The sequence below is a fragment of the Hibiscus syriacus genome, unplaced genomic scaffold (genome assembly GCF_006381635.1).
Source record: "Hibiscus syriacus cultivar Baekdansim isolate YM2019G1 unplaced genomic scaffold, ASM638163v2 tig00110429_pilon, whole genome shotgun sequence".
NCBI classification, from domain to species: Eukaryota; Viridiplantae; Streptophyta; class Magnoliopsida; order Malvales; family Malvaceae; genus Hibiscus; species Hibiscus syriacus.
Window position 1 is genome coordinate 12,499,968 of NW_024062733.1, and position 13,383 is coordinate 12,513,350.

Here is a 13,383-nt window from a genome sequence, read left to right on the forward strand (position 1 = left end):
ATACCTGCAGATTAAGATGGGTATTAGAAGGGTCTTCAGCATTTATGGCTTCCAGGTACTTCAGACCATAGCTACAGATTAAGAAGATGCTTTCCAGGTATGGACTGATACCTCAAATTATTGAACCAAACACAGAGTTTGAATTCGGGCACTTGAACCAAACACAATATGGTGAGTTTGTTCTGTTAAGTTTTTACTCTCTTTGTCGTTGTTAGTAAATTATAAGAGAAGAAAACCTTGCTCTGGATTATGTTATCGCTTCAAATCATCTGTTTCTTATGAATTTTGTTGGCTTTTCCCTTTTCTTTTCAATAATGATTGTCTTGCTGTCTCCAATAATGATTGTCATCACTACCTGTATGCTAATAGCTTTTGTTTATGGTAGAACTGTGTTTATATATTCAGTCATTGCTATAATTATCTAATGTTATCTTTGTTGTAGTTTTTGTTAATCTCATCCATACAATTTATTTCGATGAAAATATGTTTGCAAATAAATAATTCCCCTAGTAGAAAAAGAGTGTTTGGCTGTTTGCAAAGTTTAAGATCAGCCAAGGAAGAGATAAAAATGAACAATATGAACACTATATAGAATAATGCTTGTGAACAATGAAAGCTCGAATAATATAAGACTTGCTTGCTTTTTCTTTGGTTTTCTTAAATTCTCTTTTTGTAATTTTATATCTTGGTGTTAGTGATAAGATTTTCTAACCTTTTCATGTTATGTTTGTATCAAGTATTGATGTTAGTGAACATGATATACGGTTTGTCGAGGACAATTGGGAGAGCCCGGTTATATGATCTATTTTAATGGTGGCTTTTTTTTATGTAGATGTATGTTTTCCAATTTGTATATTTTCATGCTATTGGTGCCTTGAGCGTATACTTATGTTACTTTTCATGGAAAATGAGTAATCTTCACCCTTTTTTCCCTCCCTCTTTTAGCTCGAAGAGTTGTTATGAAGGTTCATAGTTTGATGCCCATTGATTCTCCCAAGAGACCAAGACTTAGATTGTCTTCTTTAATTTATTATTCCCATTGAGTTATCAATATATGCATCCTAATGGCTGAAAATGCTTTTGCTTTACCATTTATGTCCAATGTGAATAATTATTCTATTGAATCGTGTACTTTCAGGAAGGAAATGAGTGCTTATTATTTAGAGCATGCCAGTGTTTGCCATATTCAAAAGCATTTTGATTTTTTTGAGGAAGAAGCTCATTCATTACTTGCTTTAGGATTGTCAATTCCTGCATATGTTTACAAATGTTCCAATGATTCGTATTCCTAATTTTCTCCTTATTTACTTTCTCTTTATGTTAACATTTTATCAATAACATGCTAGGTATGATCAACTACTGAAGACATCTCATTTTTTTAATATCTTGGACTCTAGAGGTTGTGTTGGGGTAACAGAGCGTGCTCGTTATTTTGGTCTGATGCACAGACTGGTCACACCTCCTTATTCCATGTTCTTACAAAGTTGGAAATTTAGAATTTAGAGGCCTCCAATGTGGAAATACCTCAAGTGTATCACGGGGATGTATTTTTCAGAATTGTAAAATGTTTAGTGTGATGCATTTCTCAATGACAATAGATTAATTTTTTATTGTTGTCCTTTTCTTTATTAATTTAGTGTAAGTTCCTGTACGAGCATGTACACCAAATGGGAGCTTCAATTTTTTTATATGTGACATAACCCAAGCCTTCTTTTGTTATTTCAGATATCTGTTGAAAATCTTTGTCCTAAGCAAGCAGAGAATGAACTTAAGGTTCGGGTACCTCTTGTATCAAAAGCCTTTGACCTACAGGGAAATCCTACAAAGGTTTTGGTTGCCTCTTATCATGCTTTGCTAAATGTTTTTCAGCTTAACCGAAGGAAGTCTGATATTTTATTCAGTGATTTTGTTTTGTTGGGTTGTATAATTTAGTAGTAGAAGGATTCTGACAGTTCCATTGGAGTTCTGTATTTTTTTCTTTTTGTTTCAACCCATATGAAATTTGTTATTTACTGCAGGCTGCTGAGGGTTTTTGCCGTAGATATGTTGTTCCACTGGACTCTATGTTTAGAAAGGCAGATGGTGAGTCAGTTTGATTCCTGCATAATACTTGATTCTCAGTATTCTGTGCTTCATCTATTTCTAGGCGAATTTATATTATATAACCCATTAAAATCATGATAAAAACACCAAATAAGGGAAAATAATAGGCATTGCATATTTCTTTACCAACATTCATTACGATCTCCTAAGATCCATGTCATGTTGTAAAAGGAGTGATGTTTTATTGTTTGGTCAAACTCAAGGAAATATCTTACAGTTTCATTCGTATAAGTTCCACAAGTTCAAAGCAATTGATTTGTACCTACTTGGTATAAATGATTGTCTTGAAGTACTTTATTAATGGCTAATTATTTACCATTCGGTTACGTTGTGCACTTTACGTTGTGCACTTTACAGTAGTTAGATCATATTATTGCATTCACTGTATCTTACTGGGCCTAATATTTAAGTTATTTGATAAAATGTATTATTTTTTGAGGGAAGTCCAAGTCAGATTTGTTCGATATGGGGCTGAGGATGATGAATGGGTTAATGTAAAAAATGTAGTATGAGAGCAATCTATCCCATTTGAGCATTCTGAATGTAATAAGGTGTCCATTTGAAATCTCGTGTTGTGCTTGCAGGTGATTAATAGATGCACTCATTGTTCTTAAATCTCTCAATAATTTTCCATCTTTGTGTTAATTTGTGTTTCTTTCTGGAATTTAGGATAGGAGAGACCAATCAGATTACTATGATGCTCACGTCGTAAAGATTGATTGGAAAATGCAAGACATATGAGGGTGTAGGTGTCTCTATTTTTTTACTTCCTTTCCCACGAAGGAGCAATGAAGACTAAATTCTAGTGAACAATACTTTTTTAATTGAAAGTGAAAGAACCTAGACTAAATTCTAGAGAACAATGTCAAACTACATTACATTTAATTTTAATGTTTATAAATTTTAATTTATTTTGTTGTTAAGTATTTTTCTGCATAACTTGTGTTTTAATTAAAATGTATGGTTGTTGCTAATTAGATAAAGCTACATGATATTAAATTTAGGTGATATAGAGCAGAAATGAAATATGTAAAATCAATTATTCGGTAATTAGCGGCGTTTGTGGCCGCTATAGATTTCACCTTTTACGACGTTTGTATCTAAAAACGCCGCTATAAATCTGACATTTACGGCGTTTGTTTCAAAATGCTGCTATAGATATCGACCTTTTGCGGCGTTTGTTCCAAAAACGCCGTTATAGATCTGACCTTTTGCGGCGTTTGTTACAAAAACGCCGCGATAGATCTTGACCTATTGCGGCGTTTTTTGTTCTCAAACGCCGCTAACTTTAGCGGCGCTAGTATTAGTGACGCTTCTTGCGACGTTTTTTATATCGCCGCAAGTGCTTTTGGCGGCGCTTAAAACCGCCGCTATAGGACTAAAAAAATGCCGCAAAAAAACAAATTTGATGTAGTGGGGTGTTACAGCTTCAGCCCATAGAAATTTAGGCAATCCGACATGTATCCTCATGCTTCTGGCACATTCATTCAGAGTTCTATTCATGCGATCTGCTATGCCATTCTGCTGCGGTGTCATGGGAACTGTTGTCTCCATCTTGATCCCATTATTTGCGCAGAAATCTCTGAATCTACGATTTATGTACTCTCCTCCATTGTCAGACCTCAACCGCTTGACTTTCAGACCAGTCTCATTTTCCACCATGGCCTTCCATTTTCTGAAGGTATCAAAGACTTCTGATTTATCCTTCAGAAAATAAACCCACACCTTCCTTGTAGAATCATCGATGAAGGTGACATAATATAATAAGCCTGCAAGAGATGAAATTGGAGATGGTCCCCATACATCAGTATGAACCAACTCTAGTTTTTCAGCCTTGGGTGTTTTACCAATCTTTACAAAGCTGCCTTTCTTTTATTTGCCAAAGATGCAATCCTCGCATAGTCCGACATCTACATTCTTTAGATCCGACAGCTTCCCTTTTGACAAAAGTGTTTTCATCCCTTTCTCGCTCATATGACCAAGCCTTTGGTGCCATAGGTTTGATTTTCTATCAGCATCTACTGCTGCAATGATATTCTCTAAGTTTGAGGTTACATATAGAGTATCAGTCTTCTTACCACGAGCAATGACGAGTGCTCCTTTGGTAATCTTCCATTCACAGCCTGAAAAGGTTATACTATAATCTTCTCATCAAGTTGTCCTACAGAAATCAAATTTCTTTTGAGGCCAGGAATATGTCTCACTCTTTTCAGCGTCCAGGTGGTATTGTTTGGCAACTTTAGTCGGATGTCTCCTTTTCCGACGATCTTCAAGATTTCATCATCAGCTAGATGAACCTTCCTAAAATCACCACTAACATAGTTCTCCATGATTTTTCGGCATGGGGTGGAGTGGAAAAATGCCCCTGAATCCAAGTTCCATGATTCAATCGGACTGTTGACGCTTAGAATCATGGCATCACCAGACTCCTCTGTCACGTTTGCAGATTCCTGTGCGCCGGTATTTTTCTTCGGTGCTCGACAATCTCTTTTAAAATGACCCTTCTTGTCGCAATTATAACAGGTAAAATCTTTCTTTCTCGTCCTTGATTTTCCCCTTCTGGATTTGGATCTACCACGATTTGAATTTCTTTCTGAAGTTCTCCCTCTAGACTCTGTGTGCAAGGCTGAGGAGGTTGAAGCTTCACCCGATTCTTTCCGTCGAATTTCTTCGCTCAGTACCAGATCCCGAATATCGTCGAATTTTAATTTGTTGTTTCCCGACGAGTTGTTGACTGCTGTAACAGTAGCATTCCAACTGTCTGGTAGAGATGATAAAAGAATTAAAGCTCGAACTTCATCATCGAATTCAATTTCCACGGAACTCAACTGGGTTGTGATTGTGTTGAGTTCATTCAGGTGTTGAGCCACTGATGCCCCTTCCGCTATCCGCAAATTGAATAATCGCCTCATCAAGTGAACTTTTTTGAGGCTGATGGCTTCTCATACATACTGGAGAGAGCCGCCATAAGACCTGTCGTGGTCTTTTCCTTTGCTATGTTGAAAGCAACATTGCGGGACAACGTCAATCGGATAACTCCGAAGGCTTGTCTATTGAGAAGAGCCCAGTCTTCATTCTTCATGCCCTCATGTTGCTTTCCTGAGAGAGATTGATATAGATTTTTCTGGTATAGAAAATCTTTAATCTACATATTCCAAAAGCCAAAGTCCGCACCATCGAACTTTTCAATTTTCATCTTCCCTTTGTCTGCAACCATCACTTCCACTCGAATCTGGCTTCGTTTGGATTGTTTTTGACAATCTTTGCGAACCACCGTGTATTAGAACACATCCGTCGACAAATTCGTATCGCCGACAAATTTTTTACTATTCACGTGAACAGTAATGAATAGTAACCTCGTAAAAAATTGATAAAATTCACAACCAAAAGCTTTGATACCAGTTGTTGGGAAATAAATCGAGAACGAGTAATTTTCCTATAATCAGATTAGTGAGAATGCGAAATAAAAGCGGAAAAATAATATCTGAAATTGATAACGGAGTTCAGCCAATTTGCTTACGTCTCCAGACTACTGCAGATATTTTACTAAGAGAGAAAATTTACAGGTGTTTACAAAACACTCACAACTCACAAGAAAGCTCTCTAATATTGGGAGAAATAAATAATTTTTGGGATGATTTTGAAGCTTAATGAGCTAGGGTATTTATAGTTGAATCTTAAGGATTAATCTTGTAGTTACCCTAAAATACAATGACTAAATGTATGATTTAACTATTACCATTTTCAACACAAAATTTTCAAACTTTGAAATAAGCACCATTCGGTGCCTACCCTTTATTTGAAAACGTGCATCTAGGCAGTGCCCCAATTCCTACCTTTTTTGACTTTTCCTCCAACATATACTGCCCAGAATATGACCATCGCCAAGCCGGTAAATCCTCGCCCAAGTCATCCTGGGGAGGAGTTGCCAAGCACGCGTTTAAGAACGTCGCCGTCAAGATGCTGGGAGAGAAGTTGAATGTTCCAAGTGCCCTCCAAATTAACATATCCAGATACCATTGCTTGAGGATTATAGATTCGGTTTGTGACTCCATTTTTAGCAAGAGGGCCCAACCCCGGGATCTACACATTGAACCAAAAGCTAGTCTTTCTCCTTTTACCAATAGATCATTGGACATTATCGTGAACACAATCCCAAATATGAGTGAGGGTCTTCCAGATAAAGGACTCATTTGTAGCCTTTAAATGACAAGAGAAAAGTTCTTTCACCTTATATTTAGCCCTCAAGATCTGAACTCAAAGTGCATCCAGCTTCATAATCAAATTATACCCCAATTTAACGAAAAGGCTTTGTTTTGAGTATGGACCGGCTGAATGTCGTGCCTGCCACGACCGTGAGATTGACAACAGCTACTCCACTTGACAAGTGAAGCTTTCGGGGATCCTCTTTCGCTACCTTAGATAAATTGGTGGGCAATTTGTTCAATTTTTCTCACAAACCCCTTTAGAAATTAGAACTATCTGCATGAAGTAATTGGGAATGACAAGTAAGGTCGATTTCGCAAGAGTCACTCTTCCGGCTAGCGAAAGCTAAGAAGCGATCCAACCATTAAGTTTATTATGGATTTTGTCGAAGACGAACTGAAAGGTGCTTTTCGTCACCCTATTATGGAATAGGGGCATTCCAAGGTATTTGCCAAGATTTGTAGATAGTTGGAAGCCGAGGGATCCATAAGGGCATTCCAAGGTATTTGCCAATATTATTACTACCGAAAATATCTCGAACTCAAGTGCAGACAGAAGAACCAACAGTATCCCACTGGTTTTGAAATAAAATAGCAGGAAAGCATTAGTGATAGGATTGTCGAGATTCTGGATATCTTCTCTAGAGAGATAATGGAAAGCATTGCGGATAGGAAATCTGCCCGGGCTTCGCTCGTCACCCCAATAGAGCGTAGAAAAGAAAGAAGTGGCTTCCGATCAGAGAGTGTTTTCTTCAAAACACCACTCGCAATTGTTCAACTTGAGGGCTTGAATGCGGATGCTTTCATTCGTTGGATTGTCTTGCTATGGAAAAACTTAGTATTACGATCCCCGTTAAGGATCCACTCGCTTCTCGATTTTTGATACCAGAGAAGCTCCTCGTGCTTGAGAATCTCCTCTAGCTTGGTTCGCACTTCAAGCTCCTTGGCCATGATATGCTCATTCCCGTCTCTGTCTAAGGCAGTCTGAATATTGGCAAGCTGAAGTTTGAGTTTCATTTTTTCACCAATAATGTGACCGTAAACATTCCTGTTCCAAGTAGCCATAGAGTCAAGAAGATTACCCTTGGGGTTCTAGTTATTCCAGATGAAGATATTAAAATTCGGGTGCTTAGTCCAGCCCGCCAAAAAACAAAACGGTCGAGGTCTTAAGGGTGCAGGATAATCCATAGATTGAAGGAGAAGCGAGCGGTAATCCGATTTGATGCGAGGGAGATGATAAACTGAATAGGACGGAGCTGCATCGATCCATTCTCCGTTCACCACCACCCGATCTAGCCGCTAGAAGATCCCCCTGGGGTCCAAGTGAAGGGAGGTCCTTTAAAGCCAAGATCCGTTAGGTTAAAATGATTCAGAAACTCATGAAAATGAGGATACCCACGCCCTGGGTGAGAACCGTCTCTTTTCTCATCACAAGAAATGATATCATTAAAGTCCCCAGCTAAAATCCAGGGAGCACCACGGGGAACCGAAATAGTACAAAGATCTCTCCACAAAGCCAAACGTTTGCTCATGTTAGGGTTACCATAAAATAATAGTAACAAAAATGGGGTTAGAAGACGTTACCCACGAGAATTTAGAATGAATTTGGATGAGCTGGTACGATTTCAACAGTGAGATGGTCCTCCCAATGCATCCAAATGCCTCCCGAAAAACCGGTCGCTTCCACTCTATAGGAATTTTCATAACCAATCTTGTTAATCACCTGATCAACTTTTCGTCCGCTAATGCGAGTTTCGATGAGAGCCACCATATGGGGTGATGATCTTGCGCATACTCTTCTAAGATTTTCTGGAATTTTAGACCAAATGTGTGTTTAGACGGCATAACTAAACGAACTCTTAATATGTGGTGATTTTAACTCAAAAGATTAGATTCGAAAAGCCTAAAATCCAGTTCAAGCGGTGGTTCAACTACAAAATGAAAGAGTCACCCAAAAACACTTATTTCATAAGATAATGGAAACGGTGACGCTATATTCATAGAGCTTGAGATGTTTTCAATTAAACCAACATCGAATTTATGTTCAGATGGATAAAAATGAGCTTAATAAGAAAATTTGGGACTCATCATTTGTTGTTGACTACGAACAACGGTGGTTGACATAATGATCAATTGCAACAAGTGATGGTTGAATTCTGGACAGTGAAAGAAAAAGAGCAATAAAAAAAAAGGAAGAAATGAGGAAATAAAGGGCAAAAATGAATTTACCGAAAATAAAAATACGTAGTTTTGGTATAAATTTAATTTTTTTAAAATAATGTTATTTTTGTATTATATGTAATGTTATAATATCGTTAATTATTTAAGGATAGAGTAATAAAAATGGATCATTTAAAAATTAAGTGATTAAATTAAAAGAATTTTAAACTTTAATTATTAAAATAAGAATGAAAAGAAAATTAAAAGGATGGGTTTTTATAAGTTCTAATTATATGTATAAAAGTATCCACCTACTAATTACCACGTGAAAAAGAAAAAAGAAAACATTTGCATTTCATTTTCCTATCCGACCGTTTTTTAAATTATTAAATTTATTTATATTTTATTTTATAATTACGTTTCCCTAATAAAAAAATAAAAGAAAAGAAAAACATATCCACTCTATTTTTATTTGTAATTAATTATCTTCTCTTCCCAAGATTGTTTTAGAAAAAACAAAATTCCATTTCTCTCCCATATCTCCGCCTTCGGCAGAAACCTCTGCAACTCTAATTCTAGGGTTTTCTGTAAAGATTTTAACTTCAAACAAAAAGGAATGGCCTCGCCTCTCTCTATCAGACCGAACGTGCTCGTTCTATCTCCTTTCGTCAACCGAACCGGGCCACCCAATCCTCTATTTAAGCGAGCTCAATTTTCCAATCACCGACCATTTCTTCGCGGTTCACTATCCGTGGCCAAGTTCGGGTTCAAACCGGGGTTCTTGCCCGACCCGGATGCTTCCGAGGGTGCCATCAGAGAGCTGTTTACTAGAGCAGAAAGCTTTCTCTATACGATTGCTGACGCCGCCGTTTCGTCTTCAGACACGATTACTACCACCACGGCGACTACTGCTAAACAAAACAATGATTGGCTTTCGGGAATAGCCGACTCCATGGAAACTGTTTTGAAGGTAATTAAAAGTTCCTTTCTTTTTTCCTTTTTATTGACTTTTTTTTTCTTTGAGAAAATATCAACGTTGCTTGGGTTAAATTCGTCCAGGTTTTGAAGGATGGATTATCGGGTTTGCATGTGCCGTACGCTTATGGTTTTGCTATTATACTTCTGACTGTTCTGGTTAAGGCTGCTACGTTTCCCTTGACTAGGAAGCAGGTTCGTTGTTTAAGATAAAACCAAACAGAACAATAGAACTATATTTAGCAACAGAGGAGCTATTTCTCCATTCAGTATCACTTCATTAATATTTTGTGTTCTTTTATTGAAAAAAAAATGGTATGTTTCTTAGAGAAAAAAGGAGGTTTGGGTTTTGCCAAATTGTTCTTATATATTTTTTGTTTTTTGTTTTTGAGCGCAGGTAGAATCTACAATGGCCATGCGTTCCTTACAACCTCAAATAAAGGCTATTCAGCAGAAGTATGCTGGAGATCAGGTAAAATTTTGCATTTTGTTTAAAGCAGGGACGGTTGGCTCTACATTATTATTAATTAATTAGTTAATCTAACTCATAATTCTAGTTTCTGATTATGATATATTAATTAAATTGAAATTGTTTTAATCGTTGAGCTACTTTTCTTTTGTATTTGTAGGAGAGAATTCAACTGGAAACTGCTAGATTATATAAACTAGCTGGGATAAATCCATTAGCAGGTACTCATAATACATCCTATTCTCGTCACACTGCCTTATTAAACTCTGCATAATCCACTTACTGTTTTAATTTCCTAAAGCTTTTGAATTCCCGATACTTTATTTTATTTATTGTTTTCATCCTTTTTGTCTGTTGAATCTTTACTCTATTTCGTTATGTTCTATCTTAGTTGCCGGGATTTAAGAAAGTTTTGGACTTGTGTGTAAAATTTAAATGTTGGAGTAGCAAACTTTAAGTAATAGTAAATGTAATGCCACCATCTTCTATTTTGATTTCTTTTGGTCTTTGCTGATGTGGCATGTCAAAAGCAGTCTGCTTAAAGCAACACAGAAAGAAAGAGGGTCAGATTATCTTTGCGTCTGTTTGCTTCATAAAATCTTGGTCTTCTTCTAGCGGTATAACACCTTTTACACTTGATACGTGAGGTGACTCTGATTATATACATCTTTCATTGTTCTCTCTCCCCAGGATGCCTTCCTACTCTTGCCACAATCCCAGTGTGGATTGGGCTTTATCGAGCACTGTCAAATGTTGCAAATGAGGTAGTGTGCCATTTTTTTAGTTTTCTAATTTTAACATTTGCTTTCAAGAATTTCTTATTTCTAATCAAAAGTTGCATGTAGGGACTCCTCACGGAAGGCTTCTTTTGGATACCCTCTCTAGCTGGTCCAACTACAGTCGCTGCTCGACAGAATGGCAGCGGTATATCTTGGCTTTTCCCATTTGTAGTAAGTGTTTACTATTATTTGCAATTTCTCCCCTTTTTTGACTGTTAAATTTAATGGTTCATGTCTCTTGCTTGATTGTGAAATTTTTATTTGACAAATCTGGTGTTTGTTCTGATCCATGGTGGTATGCTTCTTTTCGTAGGATGGACACCCACCCCTTGGATGGTCAGATACATTTGCATATCTTGTGTTGCCTGTTTTGCTGGTTGTCTCGCAGTATGTCTCTGTCCAAATCATGCAATCAGCTCAGGTCAGTTATCCATGATTAATTAGCATAGTTCTATCTCATTTCTTTTATCTATTATTTAGCTTACTATACCCCACTTCAATGCTATTTATTTGTTAAAAAACAATATGTAGATATTTTGAGAAGTAGTTATTTTTAGTGTCCCTTCACTTTGTTTCTGTTTGACATACCTCAAAAAGATGTAGGCTAGTGTGACAAACATGATAATGTGCCGAGTCACAATGTTTTCATAGTTCCGCATATCTGTTACCGACTTGGATCTCATCTCATTTATGTACAATAAACTCTGCGCCTAATTTTAAGAAGAATGTTAAATCCTAGTAAATTTATCTCAGCCACAACAATGTATATCCACTTTATCTTTATGACTTCTTTATAAAAATTTCAGCTTTTTTTTTCATTTTTATCTTGGTGGTTCTGAGTTTTTTGTAGTCATGATGTTGCTAGAATGGAATTATTGTCTAATCTTGTTGGGAGAAGCTGACAAGTATTATTTTTTATATAAATACTGTTATGTGTTGCTTATCACGATTTTAGGTAGCTAGAACTAATTTACTATCATCGAACTTTCTCTTTTGTTCTCTTCATAGAGCAATGATCCCGACATGAAGAGTTCTCAAGCCTTGACGAAGTTCCTCCCTCTAATGATTGGCTATTTTGCTCTTTCAGTTCCTTCTGGTCTAAGTCTATATTGGTAAGCAGATTCAAAGCATCTCTATAAAATATTATGTTATACACCACATTATGTTGCTCTGCTTTTTATATCTTTCATGCCCTTAATTATGTATTTGCAGGTTAACAAATAACGTATTAAGTACGGCCCAACAAGTATGGCTTCAAAAGCTAGGAGGTGCAAAGAATCCAGCAAAGCAACTTAATGATGATACAATCAAGGAAGAGCAAATCCAGCTTGAGAAGTCTCTCTCCGAATTGAATGCCACTAGAAAGGAGGCCAAACAAGAAGTAAAATTGATGCCAGATGGGCTGCGTCCTGGTGATAGGTACTGGCAAATTTTGCTTATTTTCGAATGGCCTTTCTTGGAGGTGTAGTTGCTAATAGTTGTGTTTCATATCTTCCAGATTTAAGCAGCTAAAGGAGCAAGAGGCAAGAAGCAGACAACAAAGAGAAGAAGAAGCAAGGTGGAAAGCCCAAGAGGTAGCAGCTAAAGCTGATAAATCGACAAATGAGGGACATGAGGTCGAGGGTAGCATCATTGATAAAGAAAATGGTGGTGGAACTCGCTTAGGCATTGAAAACAAAGAGAAATATCAATCCGTGGCAGGCCAAGGTGCCTCTGGTATAGGAGTTGTGAACGGTGACCTCTCTTGTGGGGACTTGAAGGAAGATCAAAAGAAGGCTTCCTCATTTAACAAGAGCAATGGAGTTTCAGAACATGTAGAAAAGGTATAAATGATGGTTGGCTCACAAAAATTTCTTGGATCTTGTGTGCTTTTTCCCTATAATGGAAAGAAATTTATTTAAAGTCCCTTTTCTATTTCATTAGTAATCATTCATTTTCATTAGTTTTTTTGGTTATATCTATTTTCTAATTATCATGATATTTACTACATCTCAGGAAACAGTAGAAGTATACACCGGTACAGCCAATACAGATAACGAAGATTCTGAACAAGACACAGGAAGACAGGAAGGAGCGAAACAAGGTAATGATGAAGCCGGGATCTCGAGTTGACTAAGAGTGAGAGGCCCAGTTGATTTTGTCCGTTAAACCGGAAACAGGGAGCTGAATGATTTCTACCAGCTTCGTCTATAGTCGGTGCAGCAGCTTTCGGCACAACGGCATTTCTGTAGATTGAGGGGGTATATATGTTGGCCCTTCGGTGATATCTGGTTCATCATACACCCGGTGCATCAAGAACTCTACAAACAGAATGCGGTGCTATATATACGTTAATGGAGGTTTCATAGACACCTGTTGTAACTTCAAAATATGACGGATTTTGATCAAATGATTATTCTTACACCCATCGCCAAATACAACAAGTATCCTCACTTGGTAATGGAAATGGTCCTTCATTACAATTGCACCTGAAGTACAAAATACACCCACAATTTCAAACTCTTTTTATTTGTAATTTTTAAATCTTTGAAAAGAACTTAAAAAATGAATTATTAACTGATTAATATTAAATATAATTTTATTAATACTTAAATATTTAAAAAGAACTTAAAAAAAAAGGAAGGAATTGAAAAACATGATAGAATTAATTAGTCATATATAGTCTATAAAACTGACAAGAGGGGGAAAAAAG

The 13,383-nt window shown here is 36.8% G+C and overlaps 1 protein-coding gene across 1 annotated transcript; it reads left to right on the forward strand.

Annotated features, from left to right (window-relative positions):
- The first annotated feature begins 8,962 nt into the window (after window positions 1–8,962).
- LOC120125170 (ALBINO3-like protein 1, chloroplastic) lies at window positions 8,963–12,902 on the forward strand. Its single transcript, XM_039143664.1, has 11 exons — window positions 8,963–9,438; window positions 9,528–9,638; window positions 9,841–9,915; window positions 10,073–10,133; window positions 10,603–10,676; window positions 10,758–10,862; window positions 11,005–11,112; window positions 11,700–11,803; window positions 11,904–12,110; window positions 12,190–12,514; window positions 12,687–12,902. Exons 1-11 carry the CDS (start codon window positions 9,085–9,087, stop codon window positions 12,801–12,803), a joined length of 1,641 nt encoding a protein of 546 aa, XP_038999595.1. The 5' UTR covers window positions 8,963–9,084; the 3' UTR covers window positions 12,804–12,902.
- The last annotated feature ends 481 nt before the right edge of the window (window positions 12,903–13,383 follow it).

Bases quoted from the DNA above. Each gene is read 5' to 3' on its own strand.
- LOC120125170 (XM_039143664.1), top strand. From the start codon at position 9,085: ATGGCCTCGCCTCTCTCTATCAGACCGAACGTGCTCGTTCTATCTCCT. The intron at 10,134-10,602 runs GTACTCATAATA...CTCTCTCCCCAG, and splicing joins TGGGATAAATCCATTAGCAG to GATGCCTTCCTACTCTTGCC. The intron at 10,677-10,757 runs GTAGTGTGCCAT...AGTTGCATGTAG, and splicing joins TGTCAAATGTTGCAAATGAG to GGACTCCTCACGGAAGGCTT.